Source organism: Mastomys coucha, unplaced genomic scaffold (assembly GCF_008632895.1).
Source record: "Mastomys coucha isolate ucsf_1 unplaced genomic scaffold, UCSF_Mcou_1 pScaffold20, whole genome shotgun sequence".
Lineage (NCBI taxonomy): Eukaryota > Metazoa > Chordata > Mammalia > Rodentia > Muridae > Mastomys > Mastomys coucha.
Window position 1 is genome coordinate 38,442,737 of NW_022196903.1, and position 27,653 is coordinate 38,470,389.

Below are 27,653 nucleotides of genomic sequence, written 5' to 3' on the forward strand. Positions count from 1 at the left end.
AAATACCCACGGAAGGAGTTGCAGAGATTAACTATGGAGCAGAGACTGAAGGAAAGACAAGCCAGCCTGATATAACTGTCTCCTGAGAGGCTCTGACAGTACCTGACTAAAACAGATGTAGAGCCTCACAGCCATCCATTGAACTGAGTACAAGGGCCCCAATGAAGGAGTTAGAGAAAGGACCTATGGAGCTGAAGGGTTTGCAGCCCCTTAGGATGAACAACAATATGAACTAACTAGTACCCTCAGAGCTCCCAGGGTCTCAACCACCAACCAAGGACTGCACATGGAGGGGTCTGATTGTTCTGGCAGCATGTACATAATAGAGCAATGCAAATTCGATCATCAATAGGAGGAGAGGCCCTAGGCCCTGTGAAGTTTCTGTGCCCCAGGGTAGGGGAATGCCAGGGCCAATAAGTGGGAGAGGGTGGGGTGGCAGGCATGGGGAGGAGAGAGGCAACAGGGGTTTGTTCTTGTTGTTTTTGTTTGTTTGTTTGTTTGTTTTTTGGAGGGGAAACTGGGAAAGGAGAAATTTACATGTAAATAAAGAAAATATCTAATAAAAAAATTAAAGTTAAAAAAAGAAAGATGTGTGTGAGAAGTCTTAAAATTGTCATAGAAAGATAATTCTTGAAGTATTTATCTTGGGGATTAGGTGAATTGATTTATTTATTTTATTTCTTATCAACCATCAAATTCTTTAAGGAAAAAAATGACATCCACCAAAGAAGAAGGGACAAGAAAGTGAATTATGCAGTATTACACAAAGGCAGGGGTTGTCCATCCATTAGAGAACCAAGTGACTAAAAGGGACTAGAAAGGACTGAATAATCTCTGAGGATAAAGACACTAAAGATCATCTTTAATGCTCATTCTAGAAACAGGAAATAGAGTTTCCTAGCCACATATATTATAATATTGATACTAATTTTATTTTAAAAAGAGGTAAGAGTATTACTGAGTTTTTTGCTTTTAAATTCTATACATTTAATCTTTCTTGATTCACTGCTAAAGTTATCTTTCTTCTTGCATGCATACAAGATATACACTGAAAATTATCAAAATTGTCTTGATAAAATTTAACATATTAAATTTTAATAGTCATACTTAAAAATATGTCATTTCAATAAGTTGATTGGTATTTTACAATTAGAAATTGATTTCCCTGACTCATGAAAAAGCAGACAAAGAGGAAAGTGGCAGATACTGTAGATAATCAACAAAGAGCAAAAATGCAGATACTCTAGATAATCAGCAATACGGATCAAAAATTAGAGCAAACACATTCTCAAGCTTTCTATGAATTGCAAGTTAGATAAAAACCAATTAGAATCCCAGTGATCCATGTGCTTACATACAGTTACAAAAGCTATTTGTCTACCTGCAGAGATGGAATCACAAAATAAGCACCCTCAATTTGCTTTTTGCTATCAAAACCACAGTGAATCTAATCTGAATTACCAGCTTCTTTACAAGCACTTCTATGTTTTACAGTAAAAATGAAGGTTTTATTTTTAAATCATTAAATTGCAGCTATGAATAATTAATTTCCTGATCGAATATGTCACATGATCACACTTTTAAAAACTCAAAAGTAACAGGCTCTTTTTTGTTTTCACCCAATTTCACTCATAGAAACTCGGCATTTGAAACTCTAAACATGAAGATATTCTAATCTAGTGTCACCTCACCTGCACTATGGATTTCAAGTAACACTTGCCCAGTAGAATCATCCTTCTGTCAATGCAATTCAAGTTTCTTTAGAACCACATGAGGTTTTGAATGACTGCTTCCTTACAAAAAGCATGGTCAGAATTCTGTGAGTGGAACCAGGTTAGAGAAAAAGTTTCTACAATCCACTTGAGCCTGCTGCCCTCAAAAACAAAACAAAACAAAAGAAAACAAACTTGGCCTTACAAAGACCTCTGGCTGACATCAGAGGACCCCATCAATCAATACCTCTTCTCATAGATAGATAGTCCTCTAAATAGTAATGGCCTGAATAGAAAGAATGTGATTTATGCTGAGCACTCATCCCTTTCCTTCTAGCAGTCTAGTTTAAAGTACATGCTACACAGAGAACCTAAGTATGTATGTTTCTAGCCTCTGGTAGATTCTGGGTGGAGTTGCAAATGAGTTTCCTAGCAACAATAACTTTTTGACATGCAAATGATTAATTAGATCCTCAGTGACTAAATGAGAAAGGGCCCAGAGTTGGTTACTTTCTTATATTTTTGGTTGTGAGCCTAGCCTTTAACGGCTGAGCCATCTCTCCAGCCCAAGTTGGTTAATTTCTTTCGTGACCATGACCTATGTGCTTCTTCTCTTTGCTTATGTTGATATGTAACCTTTCCAGTGTTAAACCATAGCCATGATTTCAACTATATGCCAAGGTTTCTAAGTCCTCTTTGAGAATTTTTGAACTCCGACTGTGACTGAGAACCTTAAAAATGATACAGGGAAATTCTATTTCAATAAGACTGACTGAATGATATTATTTATTAGATATAACCTGACCTGGGATATGGTATTGATGCAGGTACCATGCCATCAAAGCCACTATGTATATGAAAAGTATAGAGAGAATATCTAGTGTATCACAAGGATGTATCATCTATAAATTAAGAAGTCTATGACCTATGGATTAGGTAGGAAATAGAAGATGAGACATCCGTGAGGAAAAAAAATTCTGGGATCAAGTCAGACAAGAAAATATCTGCCTGGAAAGATGTGAGAAGGTAGAAAAATGGTCCCTGAGCACAGGTAACCAGCCATGTGGCAGAATGAAGGTTAAAATAAATAGGTGATCTTAAGTTATGATCTAGTCAGAATAGAGGCCAGCTATATAGTCAATATATTTGTAAATATATTTTGAGTCTGAGCCTTATTTCTGGGAGCATAAGCCTGGGAGGAAGAACTGGGCCTAAGTTTTACAGAAAAGAGAACAGAATCCATCCATGAGTACTCTTCTCCCTTTATTTCTAAAAACTCAGGGAATAGGTGAGGAAGGAAATTAAATACTGAAGATACTTACAGTTCTTACCCATCAGGACTTCTTGCAGGATAGTAGATCTCACTGTGAATCCCAAGATTGTGTTATTTACTGAAAGAAATCAATGTCCAATTCTTGCATTTCTCAGCACTTGGAATATACCTTTAAACCCTCGGGGTAGAATACAGACATGCCCTTAGCACACACTTTTAATCCCAAACAATGAAGATAAATTAGTGTGGAGAAAACGGTATCTAATTGAGTAGCAGGCAAAGTAACTAGTGAGAGAAAGAGAGAAGAACCTTGCAAAAAGCTCAAGTTCAAGTGGATCAAGCACCTCAACATAAAACCAGATAGAGTCAATCCAATAGAACTGAAAGGGGAAAGAGCCTCGAACTCATTGACATGGGGACGGGGTAAGATTTCCTAAACAAAACTCCAATGGCTCACACTTTAAGATCAAGAATTGATAAATGGGACTTTATGAAACTGAATAGCTTCTGTAAATCAAAGGACATAATCAATAGGACAAATTGATTTTTCCCAAATCAATCTCCACTAACCCTACATCCAACAGAGGGCTAATATCCAAAATATATAAAGAACTCAAGAAGGTAACCTCCAAATAAAGCAAACAACCTAATAAAGAAACAGGGTATAGAACTAAACGGAGAATTCACAACAGAGGAATCTCGAAGGGCAGAAAAGCACATAAAGAAATGTTCAAAGTCCTTAGTCATCAGGGAAATGCAAACCCAAATGACCCTGAGATTTTATCTTGAACCAATCAGAATGGCTTAAATCAAAAACTCAGGTGACAGCACATGTGGGTGAGAATGTGGAGAAAGAGGAATGCTCCTCCATTGCTGGTGGGATTGTAAACTGGTACGACCACTCTGGAAATCAGTCTGGTGGTTCCTCAGAAAATTGGAAATAGATCTACCTGGAGACCCAGCTATACCACTCTTGAGCATATACCCAAAAGATGACCCAAAAGGCCACAGGGGCACAGCACGCATTCCACTATTTTCACAGCAGCCTTATCTGTGATAGATAGAGATGGGAAGCAACCCAGAAGTCCCATAATGGAAGAATGGATACAGAAAATGTATTTCATTTGCACAATGAAATACTACTCAGCCATTAAGAATGAGGACACCATCAGTTTTGTATGCAAATGGATGGAACTAGAAAATTTTCATCCTAAGTGAGTTATCTTAGAATTAAAAGGACATGCATGTACTCAGTAGCAAGTGGATATCAGCCAAAAATACAGAATACCCAGGATGTAATCCACAGAACTCAAGAAGGTGAACAAGCCAAAGGGCCCATGTGAGGATGCTTCAATACCACTTGAGAGGGAGTAGAAAGCAGAAGGCTGAGGGAGGGAGGGAATTGGGTGGGAGAGGGAAGGAGTAGGGGCAGATGAAAAGGGGAACATGATCAGGTATTGGGGGGCCAGGAGTGAAGCCCCGAGGGCTGGCAGAAAGAATGGAAATATATAACCTCAGGAGGAGGGAGGTAGGTGGACCTTCTAGAATGTACTAGAGACCTGGAAGGTGAGAGACTCTCAGGGCTCAAAAGGAGGGACTTTAGATGAAATGCCCAACAGTGGGGAGAGGGAACTTGTAGAATCTACCTTAAGGGGATCAAGTAGAAGGATGCGGTTGCTATCCCACAGTCAAAAATTCTGACCCAGAATTGTTTCTGTTTAAAAGAACTTCAGGGAGAAAAATGCAGAAGACACTGAAGGAAAGGACCACCTCAAATTGGGACCCATCTCAAAGGGAGACTCTAAGGCCTGACATGATTAGTGATGCCATGATGTACCTATACACAGGAGACTAGCATAGCTGCTCTCCAAGAGGCCGAACAAGCACCTGACTGAAACAGAAGCAGATACTCATACACAAGCAATGGTCTGAAGTCAGGGACCCCTGTGGTTGAATTAGGGAAAGGCTGGAAGAAGTTGGCAGGAGGGCGACCCCATAGTTAGACCAGCAGTATCAACAAACCTGAACCCCAAGATCTCTCACTGAACCACCAACCAGTCAGTTTACATAGCTGGTCCAAGGCCCCCTGACACATATACAGCAAAGTACTGAACAGTCTGGCCTCAGTGAGAGGAAAAACCACCTAACCTTTGAGAGACCTGAGGCTCCAGGAAGTGGGGAGGCATGGGAGGGTGTTGGGGGCTTGTGGGGGTATGAGAACAACCTCTTGGAGATGGGGGGCAGGAGGAATGGGATCAGGAACTGTAAGAGGGCAGACTGGGAGGGGAATAACGACTGGACTATAAAAAAAAAAAAGATTAGAGCTGGGCAGTGGTGACACATGCCTTTAATCCCAGCACCTAGGTGGCAGAGGCAGGCAGATTTCTGAGTTCGAGGCCAGGCTCATCTACAGAGTGAGTTTCAGGACAGCCAGGGCTACACAGAGAAATCCTGTCTCAAAAAAGAAAAAGAAAAAAGAAAATAAAGATAATAATAAATAATAATAATCATAATAAAGAGTAGCACAGAGAGAGAAAAAAGAATGCAATTCTACAAGAACAGTTATATAGAGACAGGTCACAGAGACAGAAAAGACTAGACATAGGTTAAGACAGAATGAGCTAGAGAATAAGAAGGAGCCAGAAATTAGAACAGATCATCAGACTTTGAGGCTAAACAGAATAAAAAGTCAGAGGACAATAAAGAGGTCAGACTGAATCAGTCAGCTTGGAGAAGAGTTTGACCCAGAACAACAGAGTTGAGCAGAGAGTTCAGAAAGAACTAGAAAGGGCAAACTCATTCAGCAATATGTCTAAGAGGCTGAAAACATTCTGGGTCTAGATAAGAGGCTAGAAGCTTCCAGGGCTAAGCCTAAATTAGCATACTGAGGCAGTAAAGCTTGGGTCAGACAAATAAAAGTTACTATTACAAGGACTTTCTTCCAATTGTCTCCAGTAAGACTAGGATGTAGATGGTGAAGGAATTAGCAGACTGAAGATATTCATGGGTAATGCCTCCTTGCCTAGTTCATTTAGACAACAAAACTTAAGTAACAGAAAATGCAAATTCTATGAAAAGAAAAGGAGACTATAGTATTTCTGGATCATAAGAAGCACTGCTTTATTTTTGAGAAACTAGATGAATGGGGCATACTAAGTAGAAGAAAGCTTGGATTCAGGGGCAGACTGCCTCTTTATCTATGTCCTAAGTTCCACCAATTCCTAGTTGTGCTACCTGGTTTAAGTCATTCAGCATCTTTTCATTTCTAATTATCTATATGATGCAGTCATATTTCTATTAAGTTGTTGCACAAACTAAATGAATTTATAAATGGAAATACATGTAAATTGGTACACTGTAATACCTTAAAGTGTGTTGTTACTACCTGAATTAGCTTTATGGAAAAGCAATTTCACCTACAATCTTGACTAATTTTAGAGTAGATTTGGCTTACAGTCAAATTAAAAATTACTCTCTATGTATCCTAACACTGGCCATGCACCGCATTTGCCATTGTTAGCATCCTCCACAGAGTGGCATATTTGTTACAACTGAGCAGAGACACAAGTCCTTGTTGCCCAAAATCCACGAGCACTCATTGTCAGTGTTGTGTACTCTATGAGTTTAGCCCAATATGTATAACTATACTCATCATCATATTATATGGTGTATTTTTAATCCCCTAAAATTCCTTTTTAGTTATGTTATTTTTCCCCATGGGTTTCAAAAACAAGAGTACAAATATATACCTTTCATGAAAAGTTTCTGAAATAATGAAAGAAGCTTAGCAGCATCCAGATATATTTTAGCCTAGTTAGAAACCAAGACAGAAGAATAGGTGTTGGTGAGTTGTACGTAGACATTCTGGGGTGAAATACATTTTAAAATATTAAGGTAAATTTCTACTCCTTTCAGATTTATTTAAGATAACTCCTTTGTGGGTTTCCAGAAGCAATATATGGAATGTCAAATTTCACAAACACATAATCTCATGTCTCTTTTACATGAAATGCTATATAAGACCCATAGCTTGCCACTCTAGTTCTAAAAGGCTTATTTCCTGCTTCTACACTGACAACTTTCTAGTTACTAGGGATGTCAAGATGAATGGACATAGATGTGAGGATTCACTTGATCATCCTGTTAGCAGGAATAAGGAGGAAAATCCTGATGGAATTGTCTCTATCAAGCTCTGCAAACAAGTATAAAAGAAGAAAGAAACAAAACCTCTGGGAGGTGAGCAGACAGGGGAGACAAGTGAGTAGGTCCCCTCTACCAGCAACAAAGGAAAGAGAGAGTGCCAGAGACCCTTGAGAATAGCGTGTGAAATACAAGAGGATTGAGCAGGGCAGGCATGCACTGAGGGGTCATGGGAATCTCGCTTGGGAGTACTTGTGGTTAAAGAGCAAAGGTTCTTCCTTCCTCAGTACCTTAAGGATATTAAATCACTTCAAACAGTTTTGAAAAATATACATGCAATCAATTCAATTTGAAAGAGCCATGATTGAGGCAAACGCAGGAATTAAGGTACATTCAGGAGACAGTTTCACATGATGTTCTCCTGGCAGCCTCATCTTCCCCTTGTGAGATGCTAATAAAGGTTAGCAGCCAGTTCAGAGAATGTAAAGAACCTGTCACTCACTGTCAGTGGAAACTGCCTGTCTGTAATTCCCTCAATTACAGCTTTATATGGCAGCATATGCTAATTGGTCTTCATGCCTAAGCCTACAGATTTGCTGAGCTCAGAATTTATTTGCTTCATTTTGTTTCTCCTTTTTAAAAAAAATTCAAGTGAACGGGGGTGTGGCCTTTCAGTGTTTTATAATTCACTTTGCTTACATAATAAACAATTATGCTAACTTGAAAGTTTTTAACAGTCCAGTTTGGTATGTTCTCTAAATTACTTAATTTTAAAATACCTAAATTTTATTGGCATGTGGGTAGGAGGTCTGAAAAAGAAGACACTAATAAGGGTGAAGATAATAATATTCATGAGATTTAAGTAGATCAGGGTAGACATTTTTAACAGGAGGCATTCAATGAAATTTAAATAGAACTTAACCCATGGCTTCATCAAATTCAAAAGATATTCTAAAGGATTCTGATTACGAATTAAAAATAAACTTAAAATTATATACTTAGAGATATGAACAGACAAGAAATATTTTTTAAAGCAGCCTTTATGAGAAACAACAGATATACTCATAGGACAATAACCTTTGAAAGGAAAAAAGCTACAGCATTGGAGCAGAGTTCTAGTCTTTGTAGAGCATCGCTGCACCCAGATCACTGTTCAATCATTAGTGTAAACAAGTAAGGAAACAAACGAGAGGTATGAAACAGGATTCGGGTTTTTTTCCCACATGTAGTAGTAAGACACTCGGGAGTATAACAACTTAATTTTTTTTTTTTTTACAATTCAAGAAAAACTATTATCTACAAAAAAATCCCTAAATAAATGCTATTAATATCCAAAATTATTATTTATTGAAAACACACATGTACCTATCCACCCATTTTACTGCCTACTTTAATACTTGGGATCAGTGCCCTCATTCTTAAACTTAAAGTTCAAAGCATTATTCAATATTAGTAATTCATTTATGAAACAATAAAATTTTCTACTCACGTGTCACTGAGAAGCCAGTTTTTAATGATTTTCACTGAGGAAAATTCTATGTAAGCACAAATACCATTTTTAACTGTAACAAACACAGTGAGGTGGCTGAATGTAACGTGGGGTAAGACATGAAACCATTTTTTGCTTCACTACGTACATGAAAATCTATAAAAAATTGCTTTTAAAAATTTTGATCTTTGTTGAAAACAGGCTTTAAAACTTAGTATGTGGTTTCAATAATATTATTTGACAATAAGAAGATTTAGTCAGAAAACATTTGTTTAGTAAGTCATTCCTAAATAATTCATGTAATTTGCTCACATTTATCACATTTCCCAAGTAAGAAAATGTCACGATGCAATGGAAATCAGGAAAAAACAAGAGCCTAGGTGTCAATCTTGGCCTCTAGTTCTATTTCTGCAGCTACTGGGTGGCCTGTAACCTTGACAGAGTGGTCCACAGCACAGCCTTCTCTGTCCTCATTCAGCTTTATACTACAGTTGGAACAGTTCCTCAGGTAGCCTGATCCAATTGTGGATATTCTCTTCTGAATAACAAACGGATTTCTAGTCCCATGTTTGACTAGTAACTAGCGGTGTTACTATTCTACCTAGAGGATATCCTTTGTGGTTCAGACCTGTCCCAAAGTCCAAACACTCTTCCTAGCATAAAACTACATATATATGGTCACAGTGTTCTTGCTAACTTTCTGTTACCAGTCACCCCCAATTCAAAGGTTCACACTAGCTCAATACTATTTTTGGTAATTGAGTAATTTATCAGATGCTTAGGTGTTAGTCATTTTGACCTTGGCCCAGTCTTTGTACCTTGTCCCCTGTTGTCCCTGAACTAAGGCACTGAGGAAGCTTGAGAAATCCATTCCCAGAGATTATAAGTAGTCTTTGCAAGTAGCATCCAAGGAGGTATTGTTGAAAAACAATGGCAGCAGTTCACTCAAAGTTTAAAAAGAATTCTTTCACAAAAAGCATGAGAATTAATTAACCTTCAAGTTGTTACACACAGGGATCCATTTTACTGAGGCCATTGAACTCTATGTGATTATATTTGCAAAATCTTTTTACCTCTAATCCTACTTACCACTATTTATGTAGTTATTTATTTATATATAACCCTGTTGATCTACAACATCTTCAGACATTAGCTGAAAGGTACAACTATCTCTTCTGTCACATAATAAGTATAAAGTAAGCACAGTTTGAGTCCCTTCTCCTGTAACTAATAAAGAACTAAGGACTATTCCCAAAGTTCTCAGAAAACTAAAATGTATGTTCTGATGATACAAGGAAAATTACAAAGACTGAAACTGATGACTTTTGCCTCAAATCAGAGAAACTCTGAAATGCCTATAAAGTGAAAATCAAAACAAACAAAAAACAAAACAAAAACAAACTCTTTAAAAATAAACAAATAAACAAACAATGTTAACACTGTTGAGAGGCATCTCTCATTCAATTAAAAAGAGTGACCCAAGCTGGGAACTAAGGCAAACAGTGATTTTTACAGTTACATGAAAGAAAGGTGAAATATAGAGAAATCACAGGCTTGTATACTCTTTGGAAAGCTCAACCACACACAGGTCAATGTTGGCTCTATGATTACTCTATGATTACAACAATAGGTTAGAACTGTAAATTTCATTTCTTTCCTAGATCCCAAGTCTTAGATCGCTGAGACCTCAGACCAGCCTGGGGTCCAGATGGATGTAAAAGTGAAGATAATGTCCTTTCATGTAAAACAGAGGCTTAAAGACTGCTGAAGTTGGAGATAATGGCTTATAGAAATTGGGTGTAATGTTGCATTAACTTGTAATTATCATCATTATTAAACTCACAGCCAAACACGCAGAGTGCACTCTGCAGGGCAGTAACTGCATGAAGGACATCACCTGTTCCTTCTAGGAGCATGCTAAGTAAGTTCAAAAGAAGAGACTTTAACACTCAGGACACAGAGAAAAACTGGGTTATACTATGTAGCCAAGAACTTAGAAGTGGAAAGAAATTGCTAGATATAACTTTTAAAACAAAATGTTAAAAAGATATAAGTTGTGGCAGGCAAATCTCTGTGAGTTTCAGCAAGCTTCATCTACAGAGTGAGTTCCAGGACAGTCAGGGATACACAGAGAAACCATATCTTGAAAAAACAATATGACTTTCCAAGTTTAAAAACAGGCAAAGCAAGAAATACAAGGAACAAGTATTAACTGAAAAATTCCCTTTATTGCTGAACCTCGATTTAAAGCATGCAGAAGTTTCTTCGAAGCTTATTTCCTCACCCTAGACAGTAATGGTCAGACTGACATTTCTGATTTTGGCAAGCCATCAGCATAGACAGGGAGGTAAGTCAGTTCTGACCACGTACTTATTCAGCTTGTTTGTGAGTATGCTGTTCCCTGCTTCTCCTCTGTTTGCTCTGTTGCTGAAAATATGATTAATACCTGTGCATTAGCACAACTCTGCATTGTAAGCAAGGCCAGAGCTCCTTCCCAGTGAGGCTGAGGTATGGAGTTAATGAGAAGTGAGGCTGTGGGGGAATGAGTAGCAACATGCCAATGCTGAAGTAATTGAGCATGAATATCAAACACTGACTTGGGACTGGTCTTCATTTGCTGAAAGAAGGTCTGATCAGCTGGTGGGCAGATGGGACTTGCACAAATCTGCATCCCAGCCAAGCCCTGAATTTGCATTCACAACAGCCTTGGTTCTTATGCCAGTTCTGCCTTCCTTTCCCCTCCTTTCCCTTCCCTTAATTTCCTTCTTGCCTTTCTTTCCTAAAATGGTATTGTTTAAGAATTTTATGTGAGTACTGTTTTTAACATAATTTCCATTCCACACTACCCCCACCTCTAGCTGTCTTACCCTATTCAAATCCTCTTTTTCTTTAAATATGCATGCACGCATACACAGAGATGAGGGGTAGGCAGAGACGATACTATCAGTGGCCTTGTCCCAGAGAACTGATTTCTTTCTTGAATTTTTCAAGGGGAGTACTGATTTTTACTTTAAGGGTATGATTGTTTGTTCGAGTGTATGCTTATGCAAGGGCGCGCTGGGATGGGAGACATAGATGATTGTGGGCTACCATGTCTGAAGCATTGAACTGGACTGGAGACATAGATGATTGTGAGCTGCCATGTGCGAGGCATTAAACTGGCTTCTCTGGAAGAGGAGAGATAGTACTCTTAACTACCAACTCATCTCTCCAGCCCCCTCTCCCTATTTTCATAGCCATTACTTGCCTGAAGCTATTCATTCAATCTTTCCTGTGCATTTAAAAGGTATCTCACCTCTCCTACAGATTTATGAGAAATTTACTTTATGATCACAGTCATTGCAGTTTCTTTAAAAAGAAGTATGTATGATTTGACTGCACCAGTTTACATTGATACACATAATGAAGCTGTGCCAGAATTACTAATACTACAACATCTCTTTTAAAACATCTGTATTGTCTTCTAAGACTTGTGAATCCTTTCATCAGTAATTACTGTCATTCACTACTGTGTACCCCCATCATCCCAGATAGATCTTTTATATAGTTTTTAAGTGTCAAGGATCTGAGGAAGATTTTCATACTATTGAAAAAGTTTGGCTCTTATTAATCTCAAGGTCTAATTAGGATCTTAAAAAAAAAAAAAAAAAATAGATATTGCCTGGCAGTGGTGGTGCGCATCTTTAATCTCAGCACTTGGAAGGCAGAGGCAGGTGGATTTCTGAGTTTGAGGCCAGCCTGGTCTACAAAGTGAGTTCCAGGACAACCAGGGCTACATAGAGAAACTATCTTGAAAAACCAAAACCAAAAAAAAAAAGAAAAGAAAACCCAAAAAAACCTAGATATTGTAGAAAACTTCTGAAATTCAAGGTGTATACCATTATATATATATATAAAAACTCATTCATAAAGACATTTTAATAGAATTTACAATGAGACAAAATAGATACAAGTTTAAGTACATTAACTGGGAATTGGTTATTAAGTAAAATATTAATATAATCCATTCATTAAATAAGAATAAAATATTAATGAAAATGTATAATAACTACTGAGGGTATAAATAGCAACAGTTATTAGATATGTCTTAGTAAACTATAATCATATTGAACACATGTAACATGTATGTTTAGGGTACTGATTAATGCATATCTGATGGTGATAGCATTTACCAATACTATGTTTCCATTCATTTTAAGAGGTTTATATATATTCTGTTATGATAAATTATATTATTTATATCATAAAATTATAAAATATAAAATTAATACATATATATATTAATTATGAATATATTAAATATGTATTACATACTAAATTTCTACAACAAAAACTATGAAAATAATCAAACGACTTTTTCAACCCATCCCCCAGCATCTGTGACAGTCAGACAGAGCAATGGCATGAGCCAGAGCTCAAGTGTAAAAGTGGGTGTGCTTTACCTTCTTGGTGTAGTACTCTTTGACTTCAGGCCTAATAGAATCAAAGTCCCCACTGATGAATTCAGGCAAAAAGCTGAAAGAAATAGTTCCATGTGAGTCAACTAGACTGATTCATTCATTTATGAATGCTAAAACTTCAGCTGTGAGGGTCAGAGAGAAAATTAAGATATTCAAAACAAAAGGAAACTTACACTGTTTTCAGAGTAAATGGGGTGTCTGGTCATACACTCCTGGTTTCAGTAGAATAGACTGAGGCCAACAACCAGGAGGAACAAGGTCAACTTAAACCATCAAGATTTATTGCTTCAAACAAATAGATACTGATGAAGGCAACTGGTTAAAAAAAAAAAGGTTTACACAAACACCTTTCTCTCCTCCATATTCTTGCCATATTTAAGTCTTTGCATCATTTTACTTGCATACAAGCTTGGAACTTTCAATGTATTTGAAGAAGATAAACACACAGTCAAGCCAATTTAAACACATTTTCCAAACACTTGATGACACATTTCTAGAAATACAAGTCTCCTAGAGAGGATTAAGATAATCATATGAAGTCTAGGTTTTTTGGTTCAGTAAATGGCTTAGAATAGAAATGTGCCTGAAGATCTGATTTCCATCTCCACGACATATATGGGAGAACTGCCATGGTATGTTTGCCCTTACTCAAAATAATCAATCAATCAATTAAACAAACAAACAATGAACTTTATAAAAGAACACCCAAGTTTTATACCAGACGATGTGGAATTTCAAGATACTGAATATTACTTTAGTTCACTTTCTTGTTCTTTTTCAACTCATTTTTCAAAAATCCCATTTAATTCTGTCTTCATAAGTCATCATTTATTTTCCATAAAGCACCTATATGCTTTGGTAGAATTTTTCTGCTACACTTAATTTCCCAAATTGTGGAGGGATAAATGACCCTGGATTTTTTCAGTGCTTTAGCAGAGAATAAACTGAGGAGTCTCCCATAGCTAAGGCATGCATACTAAAGGAAATGCATGTTTTTAGGTCCTACAAAAATATTCTACTATTCACTTAACAGAAGAATTTTATCAGTTCACAATTTTTTAGTTAGTTATCTAATTCAAAGAAATACTAACAGTTTTGTACCATTGGCTTATACTCTTCCTACTGCTTATGGTGTGAGAGGGAGCCCCACAATTGGGCTCAGTCTAAGTCACAATAGCAAAGACCTCACTAGTATTCTGGCTCTGAGGAGATTTTATTTACAAATCAAAGGGTTAAGGGCAGGTCCATAGAATCTCCAAGGAGACCTTTCGCAGCAATAGATACAGCTACCATTCTTCACTCAATAGGCAGAGAAAATAAAAATGTATTTTCTTTTCTTTACTCATGGGCATGCAAGTACCAGCAGTAGGCAACATACCTGGCTCTCAGCAGAGTTTAAAACAAGAGCAAATGTATAGTAAGAATTACGACTCAGAAGTTTCCATGTGTGCATTCAAGGTAAAATTAGTAAAGATGTATATGAGAAAATAAGCCAACCTTGTCTCTTATACTATTTTGTATCTCCTAACTCAACTAGAAGCATTATTTCTTAGGTCAAGCCTAATTTTGCCCAATTTACCCTGAAGTCACAACTTGCTCTGACTACAATGTGAGAGGAAGGTGTATGACAAGGATGTGGCCCACAGAGTGTCCTGTCTGGTGGGCATGCCTGCGGCTTAGTACCAGGTGCCTGAAGCAGGAGGACTGAGGGTGGAGTAGGGCTACTCCAACTTATAGCAGGAACTGCGTTCACAAAGCCCACAGCTCTGGGTATGGCTTCATGGGAGGATGCAGACCTAGCACGCTGAAGGCCTGGGTACAATTCTCAGAATCAGTAAACAAATAAAAAACAATAACCTGCACCACATACATAAGTGTGTGCATGAGGATCAAGTTTCTGTGTATTATTCATTCATGAACTATTCACTGCATGACTGGGTACAATACACGCAGGCTGACTCAAGATGAGGTAGAAAGGGGATAGACATGCGGGCCTTGCCTTGTTCCAAATGGCTTCCCATAATGTTCCTTTCTCAAAATGTTCTCAATGCACTGCATCTGTCATATCATTTCGTTTGCCTTACTTTTTTTTTTTCTAGTTCAGTAAATTCATACACTTTCAGAGGTTTTTCTTTAAAAACCTTTCCACTGGATACTACTTTGTAACATGTAAATTAATATGTTTTTGAACCACAGAGTATTAGCTCTGGAAGGGAAAAAAGGAATTATTTCTCTAATTTCTCTATTATCTCTGCAGACCTGAGATCAATCCAAGAGAATGTCCAACTTACTTCACTGTATAGAAAAGTCACTTCAGTTAAAGGCTCTCATTCATACCATCTGGTTCAAGCAAACTTCCTAATGAGACTCACATTGTATTACTCTCCAAATTGTAGTCCCTTAGATATCTAGAAATAAATTGGCAGTTTCCAAATATCATATTGATTTTGATAATAAATAAAAATGAAAAATAAAAGCTGATATACCAAAGCAGCTGAGCATCTGTCCCATAGGATAGATCATCTCAAAAGAGAATTAGATTTCCTTTTATATTTCATGAAGAATAATGTAGGAAAGCAACCCCCTAAATTCAATTATATTTTATATAAAATATTAATAGGAAAACAAAATTATATACATAAATTATAACCAACTTTAGTTACTTTTTAAAATAATTCCCTTCATATAACATATACAATACATTTCTATTACATCAATATGATTGTTTTTAAGAAGACTCATGCCAATAGTAACCTGGCATTCAGGCTACAATGACTAAGATTATCATAAGTTTCCATCATAAAATACAATCTATGAAGCTTTCTGAGTTGTACTCTTTTATGCCACAATTAAAAGCCCATTACACATATTCTTCAGTGCCTGTTACCATGGTACATGGGCATTCTCAAGATATTTCTAAGGATGACACTTCACAGATATAGAGGAATTATGTTATGACATAATTGACAATTTATATAAGAAGAATATTTTTAGACTGACAGAAGGGCAGAGATTTGTGTAGCCCCTGGCTCTATCTGCCTACTTTATACATGGATCCAAACAGCATACTTGTTATTTCCAGTCTATAGTAGATGACTTATTAGTATTAAAAGATGGCCAAAATTTCCTACAAGTGACCCAGTTGAACTAAGAGGACTCCTTTGATATTTGCATTTTAACTTATGACACATCACTTATTAGTGACAAAGAAGAGTCCAAAAAAGGGCTTAGAATATGAATGGGCTAATGGCCCAGCACATGCAGTCACCATGGAGGCTTATATATTTAGAAAACATAACATGATATGAAGAAATATAGTCATTCAAAATTCCTTTCCTGGTAACTATGCAGGAAGTTTTCCCTCCACAATCTTGCCTGCATTCTGCATCCAAGGAAAATGCTACTACTGTCTTAACACTAAAATAGCATGAAATCTCTCACTTTCAGCTTCTTTGGAGGATAAGTCATTGATTGGTACAGGAGTGACTGACCAACCCTGGTGTACAGCAAAGCAGCATGTACACAGATGCTGACAATGGCACAGTAAAATGACAATGGGACACCAGCTGATATGAGGCCCTCAGCACATATACAGCAGAGGACTGCCATGTCTGGGTTTAGTCAAAGAAGTTGCATCTAACCCTCAAGAGACTGGCAGCCCCAGGAAGTTCAGAAGTCTGGTGGGGTGGGGGGTAGGGTGGTGACACCCTTGTGGAGAAGAGGGAGAGGCAGGCGGGGAGGAGTTAGGGGATGTGGAACAGTCAGACAGTGGACTGGGAGGGAAATAAAATCTGGAGTGTAAAAGAAAGAGAAAAAATAAATAAATAAATAATAGAAAAAGATGACGATGGGAAGAGGAAAACAGTAGGGGAGGGGGAACAGGAGGATAAGAAAAGAAAAGATGAAAGAGGGAGCAGGTCATGATGGTGCATGCCTTTAATCCCAGCACTCAGGAGGCAGAAACAGATGGATCTCTGTGAATTCAAGGCCAAATTCATCTACAAAGAAAGTTCTAGGACAGCTAGGACTGTTACACAGAGAAAGTATGCCTCATAAAACAAAACAAACAAACAAACAAACAATCAAACAAATAACTCAAAAATAGAGAAGAAAGTAAGAAAAATAAGCTAGACTTCTTGAGCCTCTGAGATGGGAGTCTGCTCACTCTATCTGAGTGTATATGTGATCATCTTGCTTAATAGCAATGTTGCTTAACACAGCTTTGTAGTGTGGGCTATTATTACACTGGGAACAGGTCACTTGGGTAAGGTGCCTCAAGGCAGTAGGAACTTGGGATCAGGGGTTAATGGTAGATATCTCAAGTTGGGCTCATGGCCTAAAGGTTAAAAAGGTGTGGAATTCCCATTTAGTTTTGGACTTTAGAATCCATTTTCCCACCTACAGATCAAACAGTCAACTTATTACAAAGGAAATGGTCCACCTTCTGCTGCTGATTCCTGGCAAAGTAGGAGACATCAGGAAGCCTTAGATTTTGCTGGAGTCAAAGAAACATAAGCAGAGAAGGCAGGGCACTTAGCAGAGAGAAGGAAGTGACTCCTCACAGGGGTTGAAGGCTAGACTGACTGAGTCACGGAGATCTTCAGTGTTGGAGGTAGATGTGGATTCCAACAGTAGTGTCGATATCCCTGAGATGATACCTTAGGGGCTTAAGGGCCTGTGATCTGTGCTCTCATGCTCTTCAGTGGTTTCTGCTTGGGCAGATGTGGCAGGGCTTCTCTCCCTCTGACAGGGTATTGGATGAGACAGCACTGGGTTTCCCCTGCAGATGGGGAGTTACACTGTCCTAACCTGGGGAAAACACCCTGCCTCTGCCCACCTTCAACCAACACAACGTTCAGGAAGCTGGGTTCTCTGCTGCTTGTCCTAGTGTTGAACACTCTCTACCCCTGCCTCCCACCTCATTAAGAATCTCTGCTCTCATATGTAGGGCACACATTCTTTTAATTGCATAGAAAATTCTTACATCTACACCACATGCTAAGCTATGGACCAGCAATTATTTTCCTTAGAGTGAAAGGGTCGATATTTTAGGTTCGTGTGTCATGTGGTTTCTGTCACAACTACCTATGTCTCCCAAAGTAGCATGAATGTGGCTAGAAAACAGGAAAACTGTGCATGGCTGTGTTCCTGAGAAACTATTAGCGACGGCTGGCCTGTCAGCTAGTTTGCCAAGCCCAGTTCGAGTCAGTAAAACAAGACTGAATAGGCTGGATGGGATTGAAATCATAATGGAACACATATGTTTTCTAGAACATGATTTTCTTCCTTTCTCAACGTAATCACCTGTAATCAGTCCTTGCCAGGATGGTCTATGACTACTAAAAGAACACATTATTTGAGATGTTAGAGCATCCATTTGTATACCTAATAAAGTACATGATGATTAATGGCAATCACTTCAATACGGCAAGTCAGGAATTTAAATTTTCTATGTTTAGCTATATATATGGAATGTTGTGTACATGTCTATGTGTATGCACCTATATGAGAGTTAGTGTATGTAAGTATGTGTGTGCCTTGCACAAGTAATGAACATATGGAGACCAGAGGCAAGGGTCAGCTGTCTTTCTCTATTACTGCACATGCAACTTTTTAAAGACAGTATCTATCAATGAACCTGGAACTCATAATTAGGGCAATAAACTGAGGCTGCAGGTATCTTTCTATCTCCATTCCCTCAGAACAAGCAAGGGTTACAGGCACAAGTTGACAGGTCTGGCATTGTACATGGGTCCTGGACATAAAATATATGTCCTCATGCTTGTACAGCAAGCACTTTGCCAACAGAGACATGCTTCTCTTCCCTGTAATTATATATTATTCATAAAGTATGCCTAATAGTAAACATGTAAGTAACTCTTCAATATTTTATACTGTGGACACAATGTGGACTTTGAGAAGAAGATGCTTCTCTCCAGACATGGTTTGAAGGAAGATGTCTATCAATAGCCTGAGCTGACCTTAAACTTAGTTTCCTACCTCACACTCCTCCTCACTGATGAAAATATTTCCGACACTCAGTTTATACACTCAGTTTATAATATGAATTTAGAAAAGGTTCGGGATAGGCTTACATTATAATTCAAAACATGAGTCAGCAGCCAAAATGCTACAAAAAGATCAATTATTCTTTGAAATGATATTTAATACTGACTTTAAAATCACATATTTAATCAAATATTTTAACACTCAGCATGATGTCTGATAAGACAGGTGTGATCTGTCAGAAGTGGATTTCTGCTTTTCCAGGGCTGGCAGGTGATTATTAAATGGGTCATGTGAGATGTTGCTGCTGACCTTCATGACACATGAGAATGGATTTTCCAGGCATGAAAGAAAAGGCAGTGTCTGCTAACAGCTTTGTTAGAATGTCAGTAGTAGGTAGGATCTGGGGATAAGATCACATTTCCTCAAGATAATCAGCCTTTCTACTGCCAATTCTCATGAGTGGAGCAAAGAAGGATGGTGCAGAAGAAAGAAAAGATAATGCAACAGAATATTGTAGGTAAAGAATTCTGGAAAAAAGCAATTTTTCAATTTACTTTCAACACTGCTTAAATGTATCTTCATCTTTGCTGCAGGAACAGTGAAATAGGAAGGGAAAGCGTGAGCCACCACAGGAGTGAAATGAAATCTGTAATGCACACTACAGACCTGGACCCCAGAGATAGGCTGGACACTAAATTATATGCTATCCATAAGATCATAAAGCCATCCATATGTTTAGGTGAATTTTGTATGTTACACACAACCTAGAAAGCTTTCTCTGAAGACATATACTGTGTTCCCAGTATTCAATTTATTATTAAAACAAAGCTTATAGGATGTACTACTTAAGCATGCAGACTACAGTAATTTTATCCTCTCAACATTCCTAGTAGAGAGTGCATGTAACAGACTCATTATCATCTGCTCAGTTGTGAATTAATTTTGTTAAAAAATCAGGATAAGAGCTAAAGAGAGTGGGTTGCCAATTATTTAAGATGCTCAATTACTTATCTATTCACAAAATAAAATGATATAATGAAAACTTTAGTAATAAGGCAATACCAGCTATTTATATTAGATAGATTATATGTAAAGTATCTGACTGGCTGTTAAACTGCCTTTTAAATAGTATTTCTCTATATTTTTTCCACAAAAGGAATATACAATTTTAACTTTAAACAGCTAAAATAATACAATACCAAGTCTTACAGTTTAGACTATATCTTGTTACCATTGGACTAAGGAGCCTTAGCTAGTTGGAGTCTACTCTTATAGAACATTTCAGTGTGCACTTTTCAGCTGAAAATTTTAAATACAGATTTATATGTAAGGAGAGATCAGACATAAAATATTTTTTGCACAGGGGACACTTAATTCAACTTACTTTATAGATATATATGCATATTTATATGTATATGTATATATGAAGTATATATTTATATGACAGAATATGAATACAATAGTTATTACCATCACAAAAGGAGAGAAGTTTAATAGTGAATATAACCGATATAGGCCAGGCTTGGGAGAACTGCAGAAGAGAAACTGTGAGGGATTTGTGGGAATGAAACCTGCAGAAATCACATAAGTGTGGTTCTGACAAAATAGCCTGAGATGTAAAAATACCCACCTATGACTTATCTGCTGGCAGTGAAGACTACAGAAGTAGGAAGAGAAAAGGGGGAACTAAAAAAAGGAGATGGGGTCACCCACCCCTCTCAAAGTTTTTTAACCAAGAAATGTTCCTGTCCAAAGGAAGAAAAGGGACAAAAAATGGAACAAAGACTGAAAGGAAGGCCATCCATCATGTCTGCAGATACCAAACCTGGCACTGTTGCCACAGTCAAGAGGTACTTGCTGACAGGAACCTAGTGTGGCAGTTCCTTGGGAGGTCCGGCCAACACAGATGTGGATGCTTGGAGCCAACAATCAGAGTAAGCTCAGGGAACCTGGTAGAAGGAGCTGGTGGAAGGACTGGAGGAGCAGAGGGGGATTGCAATCCCATTAGAAGAACAGCATAGGCTGTCCAGCCACCCAGTTCTCTCAGAGACTAGACCACCAACCAAGGAGTATACCTGGAGGGATCCATGGCTCCAGATACATATGTAGCAGAGGATGGCCTTGCCTGACAGCAATGGGAGGGAAGGCCCTTGGTCCAGGGGAGCTTTGCTGCCCCAGCATAGGGGGATGCTGGAGTGGTGGGGCTGGAGAGGATGGGTGAGAGAACACCCTCATAGAGGCAAAGGGGAGGGGGAGGGTGGATTTTGGATGGGGGGGGGTTGGTGGAAGTATAACTGGGAAGTGGTATATCATTTGAGATGTAAACAAATGGAATCAAAGAAAGAAAGAAAGAGGGAGGGAGGGAGAGAGAGAGAAAGAAGGAGGAAGGAAGGGAGAAAGGAAGGAAGGGAAGAAAGGAAGGAAGGAAGGAAGGAAGAAAGAAAGAAAGAAAGAAAGAAAGAAAGAAAGAAAGAAAGAAAGAAAGAAAGAAAGAAAGAAGGAAGGAAAGAAAGGAAGAAAGAAAGAAGGAAGGAAGGAAGGAAGGAAAAGATGAAGGGCAGGGCCCAGGCAGGGCAGACATCAATGGCTAAGACCATAGTGGTTATGATTGGATTGTTAATGTCCCTTTAAGATTCCAAACTCAAACCCTAATCTTCAGTGTGCTTGTATCCAAAGGTGGGGTGAGGTTGTATGGAGGTTATTAAGTAATTAGGGAACAGCCCTTGAATGGGTTTATGGATCTTATAAGAGAGGCCCAGAAGGACTGACTGACTGTTCCTTTCACTGTATAAGACATAGTCTATATGCTAGACAAGATTCCTCAACACGTAAGGAACCTGCTGAAGTCCTGGCCTGAACTTCTAGATAAGTATAAGAAACCAAATCCTGTTGTTTAGAATCTACCTGGCTTATGGCATTTGTTGTAACATCCCAGAATGGACTAGAGTACTGATTTCTTGGTCAGTCACTTACAGGCATATATCATGATATCTAAGTGGAAAGAAGCTTGACAGCCTCTCCTATACCCAGAGTGGAGCTTTAGAGACCTCACACAATGAAAGTTCTGCTAGCAAATTGCTCCTCTTTAATATTAGGCCGTCTTCCCCTCCACTCTACCTGACGCACTTAATTTCTAAATGCAACTGGAAAGCATAAGGAGAGAATGATAGTAGCTGATGGAATGGAAAGTAAAGGATAAATTTACTTTTTGGCAGGAAGTGGGGTTGGAAACAGAGAAGGGTAGTGTGGCACCAGAAAGCACCATGTGATGAGAAAAGTTGAGAGAGGCCCAATACAGCACAAATAAGGTTCCATCTCTTATTCATGAACATGAAAGAGCCGGAAGCATACATACAGGTTAATGCCAATTCTTCACCTTAGCAAATATAAAAGACTGGCTCACGGACAGTGAATTACTTTGTGTAATTTATTTGCTTTATGCTTCCCTCTGTGACTCAGCTGAGACATAATACACAGAATTCAATAAGCACAGCCAGTGATAAATGCCATTAGGGTCACTAATAGGTTGTGTGCCCCTCCCAAGTTTTCTGGAATAAAGTGCAGCAATCTGCCCAGCTCCAGTGTCTGCTAGCAGAATTTTTAATTTGGACTCTGCCTTTTCCCTCCACAGCTTTCCTTAAGGAAAGGACCAGGAAACAAAGCTTCTTAGTCTTATTCTACCCTACAAGGCACATATTTTAACAGTACAAGCAGTGAGAACCTTCTGTCCCTACCAGCTTCTGTTTATCCCACTGCTTGCATTACTTTCTATGAACAATGACGCATGGTCCAAAAGGACAGAAGCTGGGTGTGGGCAGAGATCTACAGCACCGCATAAACAGTGGTAGTAGAGGAGTCCCAAGGAATGAAGTCAGATGATAACTAACCTCATGAAAGTCATGAAATCTTTTGGTCAATATATGCTATTACTGATCATATTTAAAGATGCATTTGGAAGATACTTAAAGAAAATACAAAAGACAAACATTAAGTATACTTGTTCAAAGAGCATCTCAAACAGAACTAAAATCAAACAGGAAAGTAAAATATATAAGAGATATGACATGGGGCTGGAGAGATGGCTCAGCAGTTAAGAACACTGGCTGCTCTTCCAGATGTCCTAAGTTCAAGTCCCAGCAACCAAATGGCAGTTCACAACCATCTATAATGGGATCTGATGACCTGGCATTAAGGCATACATGCAGATAGAGCACTCAAACATAAAATACATAAGTAAATTTTAAATTTTTTTTTGAAAAAGAAGGGAATGACACCACTGGCATAGAATTTAATCTCTCGATATGTACCTGTATACACAGTGCATTTTCTATCCTCAAAGAGTTCTATGTTAGTCAATTAAATCATTACCTCCCATATGTTACTTTATGCACTGGAGCAGATAATATAACTGGCTTCTTCCTATCACTAGATCTTCTTCTGGGTCCCTCGATTATCCCACTGTCTCCTTGCTGTCTTCTAATTCTCCCAGACTTTGGGCATGTGACTGGCATCCCAGGTTGGTCATTGGCTGCTTACCTTTTTTTCTGCACTTACTGGCTCTTCAACCAAGTTCCCTTGTCTTATATGCCCTGCATGTAAAGTTTAATCTTATACCTCTCCTCAGCTCACAACCAAGTATCCAGAAACATGATCCCTGTTACACAATTTGTAGCAGAGTTCTGCCATAATCCAAGCTGCTCCATTTTCAGCCTCACTAATGCCATCAGTTCAAAATCTTTATGGTCATCCTTGACTTTTTCTTTCTTCCTGTAACTGATTGTCCCACTACTTCTGTAGGCTCCTTTTCAAAATGTTACTCCCTTGACTCTTTTAATATGTTCCACAGTAATAAGACACCTAAGGGCATTCTACTGCTCCAAATCCTTTGGTGTCCTTCTGACCTATAGTGAATTATTAATATTCCCTCTAAAGCCTCTCAGAAATCAACTCATAGGTGCCACCCTTCCTGACTAATAAGTTCCCATCTTCAAATCTGATATAGATTATTGGCAAAGTTATCTACTATTTCTCCCTCCCCTATAAGCCTGATTATAATGTGACTTCTAACATCCCCCAGAAGCCCCGTGCCGAAGAATGCTACATTAGCTTATTTATGAACCACTCAAATTTATATTTACATTGTGGTTCTGACAACAAAATGTACCAGCAGCAGTGGCATGGGAGGCGTGAAGTACCACAAGCCTCACATGTAGGCATAGGCTTCCCTTTAACCATGAATGACTCTCTCTAGGCCCTAAGAACATGTTGGCAAGCCTTCTGGAGGTTGGAGGATGAGAAAGAAGAGTTGGTACCAAACTGTACAATCATCTCAGCTGTAAACATATAAAATCCATCTGTGTGACCACTACATATCTTAGGTTTTTTTTGTTTGTTTGTTTCAATCTTTGACAGAGGGCCTCTACTCTAAGATGCTGAGGATCTCTGGACAATACAATTCTGGGGATGAGAAGAACTAGTAACTGAGGTTCCTAAGATCAGTCTCGAGTTGGAGGATGGTCAACATCAAAGACACATAAACATGATTAGAAGGCCATGCTTTCAGTCAGCTCAGAGGCAAGGTGCAGAGCTGTAGACTTAGTTAATCAGCAATAGACAGTGGCTCCATAATCATGCCTACTGCCCTAGTTTCCTTCTGTTGCTGTGATTCAATGTTATCCAAAAGCATCCTGGAGGAGCAAAGTGTTTATTTCATAGAACACTTTACAGCCCATCATGGAGGACTCCAGGAAGGAATCTGAAGGTAGGACTGCTTTGTATTCCACACAGCATTCCTGCTGACCAAGCAATTCACAGTCAAGAAAGCACAGTGGGAACCCAGGGGGAGGATTCTTACCTACTGACTTGTTCAGTGGCTCATGCTCCACTTGCATTACTATATAGCTGAGGGCCCTACCTAGGATAGTGTTAGTCACAGCATGTTGAGCCCTGTTACACCATTCATAAACAAAATAATTTCACAAAGATATGGCCTGAGTCAATCTAGCAAATATAATTCATCATGTGAAGATCCCTCTTCCCAGGTGAGTCTAGGCTGTGTCAAGTTGAAAATAAAAAACTAACCAGGCCTTTCCTTCAATCTCTGCTCCAATTTTCTCCCTATATTTTGTTTAGACAGGAACAATTCTGGGTCAAAAATTTTGAAGGTTGGTTGGTGACCCCATCCCTCCACTGGGGACCCTATAAGGTGGTCTCTTCAGGTTCCATCTTCCTACTCTTGGGAATTTTGGCTAAGATCATCCCAGTTGAGTCCTGGAAACCTCTCACACCCCAGATCTCTGGGACTTTCTAGAGGTTTGCTCTGCCCCACCCAACCCTTACAGCTGCATATTTCCATTCATTTTCCTGGCTCTCAAGGCCTCTCTCCTGTCTCCCCCACCCCCCATAATTGATCCTGTCCCCTTTTCCCCTCCTCCCCTCTCCCACCCAAGTCTCTTCCTCTGCCTCCCATAATTATTTTGTTCTCCCTTCTAAGTGGGATTTAAGTACTCTCTCACTTGGGCCTTCCTGTTTGTTAAACTTGTTATGGTCTATGGGTTGTATCACTGGTATTCGATACTTTTTGGCTAAAAAACTGAATACCCATGAATACTTATCAGTGAATACAAATCACGATTTCCTTTTGGGTCTGGGTTACCTCAATCAGGATGATATTTGCTAGTTCCATCCATTTGCCTGCAAAATTCATGATGCTCTCATTTTTAATAGCTTAATAGTATTCTCTTGTGCAAATGAACCACATTTTCAATATCCATTCTTCAGCTCTGGGACATCTGGGTTGTTTTCAGCTCCTGACTATTAGAAATAAGGCTGCTATGAACATAGTGGAACAAATGTCTTTGTGGTATAATGGGGCATCTTTTGGGTATATGCCCAGGAGCAGTATAGCTTGGTCTTCAGGTAAAACTATTACCAATTGTCTGAGGGACTGCCAGAGCTAGGGCAAACACAGAGAAGCCTGAAAGGTTAGAGGTTATTTATACAAATGTGATTTCCAGAGGTAATGAGATGGATAAGGACAAGTCTTAAAAAAGAAACTAAGCACACAGAAAAGCAAGGTTGTCACACATGGACTCCAGCTCCTCTAAAGGCCAAGGCAGGAAAAGCCCATGTTGAAGACAGCCCAGCCATCGAAAGTGATGAGACCTGTCTCAAAACAAAAGTATGGAAAAGGCTGGGGATACAGCTCAGGGTCTGGACACTTGCAAAGAAAGAGTGAAGCCCTGGGCTCAACTCCAAGCACAACAGAAACGACAAACCATAGAGCTTAACAAAGCTGAATCCTATAGAACACATATATTATTACTATACACCAACTCACCTTTGCATTCTTTTTCTTAATAAGTATGAATATTGCTATTAATAAACACAATTTCATCTGTCACCAGAGAAACAAGAACAGTCTAGTTAAGTCTTAGATGCAGTGACTTGGCTTGGCGATCATGCTACTAGGTGTACTAACTGGACACTCTCCTAAGAAAGCATCATGACATTAGCATAATGGACAGCCACTCCTGCATCCTAGCAAACATTGCTTTAGAGTGCTAATGCCACAGGAAGAAATCTCTCTGAAAGCCTGATTACTGCTAGCAGGAATCATCAGAACACTGTATTATGCGAGAATGGTCTCTTCACTGACTGACAAAATGCTAAGATGACAGAAACTGTAGTTGTTTTTCTTGTTCCTAACAGAGGGAACTGCTCTCCAGTCACTAATAACCAACTAATGTACAGCCAAGCAGGAAGAAATTGAATACACACTAGAGGCCACAGTGATAAATAAGTGGATTGCACGTGAAGTCACACAAAGAAAACTGCACGGGAGCTGCCAAGCTCAGCTGCCTTCTTAGTTACTGTGCCAGAAGTGAGAAAACTTTTTTTTACTATTCTTTGTTTATACGGCTGATTGTTTTTTAATGAAAACTTTAAAATTTCAATTGGAATTCTCATTTTAATTTTGTCACTATAAAATATTTGTCACTATATTATTAAAGCAAAGTTCTGGTTTATATTTATGAAGTATTTTTATGTATAAAAATAGAAAAAATTGGGGCTGAAGAGATAGCTCAACATTTAAGAGTACTTTAAGAGTACTTTTCTTGCAGAGGACCTGGATTCTATTCCTGGCACCCATATGACAGCTCACAATGATCTGTAACTCTAGGAAATCTGATACCCTCTTCTGGCCTCAGAGGACAGCAGGCACATACATGCTACACAAATATACTTGCAAGCAAAACACTTATATGCATAAAAATGAATAATTATTAAAGAGGAATAGAAAGTATTTTTATTCCCTTAATTCCTACATGATCTAGACTGACTAATTCATATTATGTAAGTCTTAGTATTATTTCGTCAAGAGAAAAGAATTTAAATCAAAAGATTTTGTAAATTGTTTTTGTTTTTGTTTTTGTTTTTTGTTTTTTTAACAAAGCACAACAAGGGGTTATATATATATCAGGTGATTAAAACTACAAAGAATTTTAGTTAGGGAAACTTGCAAAATGACAATACAGCTGCTCTTCTGATTAAAATACACCTTTATAAAA

At 38.5% G+C, this 27,653-nt stretch overlaps 1 protein-coding gene across 2 annotated transcripts in view; it reads right to left on the reverse strand.

Annotated features, from left to right (window-relative positions):
• Tpk1 (thiamin pyrophosphokinase 1) overlaps positions 1-27,653 on the reverse strand; it is a 364,719-nt gene that overhangs the window by 197,998 nt on the left and 139,068 nt on the right. For both annotated transcript variants that reach the window (XM_031381704.1, XM_031381705.1), the window contains one exon: positions 13,057-13,129. In XM_031381704.1, the coding sequence (XP_031237564.1) occupies positions 13,057-13,129 (73 nt within the window). The remainder of the gene's footprint in view (positions 1-13,056; positions 13,130-27,653) is intronic.